At 55.5% G+C, this 2,730-nt stretch overlaps 2 protein-coding genes across 2 annotated transcripts; both read left to right on the top strand.

Moving 5' to 3' along the window:
• Positions 1–149: 149 nt before the first annotated feature.
• DQ04_13471020 (hypothetical protein) lies at positions 150–1,604 on the top strand (the record flags this gene model as incomplete). The annotated part of the gene is made up of 1 exon (XM_009316965.1): positions 150–1,604. The coding sequence occupies one exon, from the start codon at positions 150–152 to the stop codon at positions 1,602–1,604; it is 1,455 nt and encodes a 484-aa protein (XP_009315240.1).
• Positions 1,605–1,795: 191 nt separating this feature from the next.
• Positions 1,796–2,626, top strand: DQ04_13471010 (hypothetical protein; the record flags this gene model as incomplete). Its single annotated transcript, XM_009316964.1, has 1 exon — positions 1,796–2,626. One exon carries the CDS (start codon positions 1,796–1,798, stop codon positions 2,624–2,626), a length of 831 nt encoding a protein of 276 aa, XP_009315239.1.
• Positions 2,627–2,730: the final 104 nt, after the last annotated feature.

The raw sequence follows: 2,730 nt of genomic DNA, 5'->3' as shown, positions 1-2,730 counted from the left end.
AAAAAAAAAGCTTGAGCTGAGCGTGGCGTCTGCAAAATAAAAGAAAATTGTTTTAAATAAGTGTTTTGGGTGTGGCAGTTTTTATTCTTTCTCTCCCCCTTCCCTCTCTCTTTGCAACTAAAACAAAAGGCGTGCTTTGGCGGTTAGGGATGAATGGCATGAGCCGCACAGAGGCAATGGAACTGTTGCTGCGCACATGCTCCTGCGAGGGTGGGCGGAAGGACGTGGCCCGACTGTTGGACCTGCAGCGTGTTGCAGAGGAGCGCGTAAGTGACGTGGATGAGGCGGTAGAGGTGGAGGAGGAGGGGGAGGGTGTGAGCGCGGTCGATGAGGTATTTCGTCACCTCAATGAGGAGGATGGGACTCCCACGTGCCACATGGATCCCCCACCACTCTTTACCATAAACGCCAAGGAACTCTGGGAGGCATTTCCCTCGTGGTGCCGCGACACTGAGGTGTGTCGTCGACGGGATGGCGGTGCCTCTCATCCACGGCGCTCCTTTGTGTGCTGCGCATGGAACTCCGCGCGCGTTGCGGGCGGCCTCACGTCGACGGGGAGTAGGCGTCCGGCGGTGGTGTACCGAAGCCCGTGGGTAGGCCGCTACCAGGTGCCCCTCACCACAGTGGGTCTCGATGGTGATGATGACGACGACGACGGCGGCGTGAAACAGTTGGAGAAGGAGGCAAACACCATCGCAGCAGCACAGGCGAAGGAGTTATTGTTGGAAACAGTGGACTATGAAACGTCAGACGTCTTTAGCATGGAGCTGGGGCGGCGGCTCAACCACGCGCTGCAGGAGTACGCCGTGCAGTACCTTGGCACATCGAGCCGCACGCCCAACGAAGGAGAGGCGTCTGCGGCTTCGTCTACTTGTATGTGCGCTGCAAGTGCATTTGTGCGTAGAGTCACATCCGTGGATGTGGCGGCGGAGGTTGATGGCCCCGTGATGCTGGAAGTGGTGGCAGTGGTGTGCGTCGACGCTGCATCAGAGTCGCTGCAACCGAGAATGTCTCTCTTCTCTGCCAACGCAGTAGACAGTGAAGGGGAGCTAGATGAGGCATCGTGCACGATGCCCCCTGCCCCTTTTTCGGAGGGGCCGCCGCAGAGACGATGGTCCGCGGGGCACGCGTTTCAGCTGCAGCTGAGCACCACACAGCTACAGCTCCGTCACGACAGTGCCCATCTTGTGTTGAACACTAGTATACGGCACCACGAAAGTAAGACGCTTGCAGGCAACAGTTATGATAGTGTGCGGCTCTTCCCCAAACGTCACGGACGCCCAGAAACATTGCCACTTCCACGGCGGGCAGAAGGGGACTCCGAGTTGAGTACAGCACCCCGACACGAGAAAAAGTCTGACAATGCGGTCCTCGAAACGGTTGACCTGGACGCCCTTGTGTGCCTTTTATGTGCCCGTGTGGAAAAGTCTGACAATGCTGTGGCGTGGCATGTTGTGGCACCAGTCGTGCGTGTGACACTGCCGCTGATGGCACCATCTCCAGCCCGAGTGTGGGACAAGGTGTTGCACAGAGGGTCCGGCCTTGTCGCCGCTGCCGCTCTGAAGGCCGCAGAGCTGGCCGGCAATTTCAGCGAGACGGCGTGAAGGGGGTATGCATCAAGGACTCTACCATTTCATCGAAGGGACTTCTCTGCGCATGTCTCTTTTTCTTGTTGTGCGGCCATGCTGCATGGCCACCCATGCGTCTTCCTTAATTGCTGCTGTTTTGCAATTTTACATATATATATACGTCGTCTGCCTTTCCACATTTCTCTACACATAATCAATGCAGAGTCATGTCACAGGTGCAGTCTCACATTGATGAGCTCCGGCGTCGCTTTGAGAATGTCAGAGTTGTGCGGCAGATACCCTCTGAGACGCTGCTGCAGGTAGACCAGACCAGCACCAACTGTGGGTACTTGCTGGTGCTTTACGTCGCACTGGATGCAAATTTTCCCCGCTCACCCCCAACCGTGGCGTACTTCAACGGACGCAGAATCTCTATCGCGGCGGAAACTGGAACCGCCGACGTGTGGGATCCGGCGAAGTCGAGGCTCGCGGATGCCGTTTCAAACGCATTTGCTAACCTTGCAAACATGTGGGGCAGCGTCGGTCCACCGTCCATGAATCAGATTTCCAGCCAGCTTTCCTTGCTTTCGGATTCAATGCTGCAAGACATTATATCGTACCCCAGCTGCTTGGAGTCTTACGCGTACCAGCTCCCCTTTACCAAGGGTATTCGTGACGCGAGTGGACAGACCATTGACGAGATTGAGCGGGTGGCCAAGGAAAACTTGACGCTGCAACCTGAAGTTGCACAACTGCAAAAGGAGGTGGAAGAGCTTCAGCAGCGCCTCAGCGACCAGATAGGGAAGTTGCAGGAGATGCAGGGATCTTTAGCATTGCTGAATTCCATCAAATCCCCTGAGGTTCTCGCAAAGACGTTTGCGGCAGATGTGAAGACCCTGGACACGCAATGCGACGACATAGCAAAGGATTTACTGGCAGTAAACTACAGCACTGACAAGCGTCGCTTCGATGAGCTACTAGAGCAGTATAGGCTAAGGGCAAAAGAGCGACACATCATGGACCTCAAGAGGCGCGCGTATTACGCGTCAATTTCCTGAAGCCGGAAGACATTGATGTTGCTTGTGATAACGATGGTGCCGATGGTGCATATGGCTGCTGTTGGGGGTGTACGCCGCCCTTAGTATAGTTTTTTTTTTTTTGG

Source organism: Trypanosoma grayi (genome assembly GCF_000691245.1).
Source record: "Trypanosoma grayi strain ANR4 Tgr_1347_V1, whole genome shotgun sequence".
NCBI lineage: Eukaryota > Euglenozoa > Kinetoplastea > Trypanosomatida > Trypanosomatidae > Trypanosoma > Trypanosoma grayi.
This window is presented reverse-complemented; position numbering and strand designations above follow the sequence as displayed.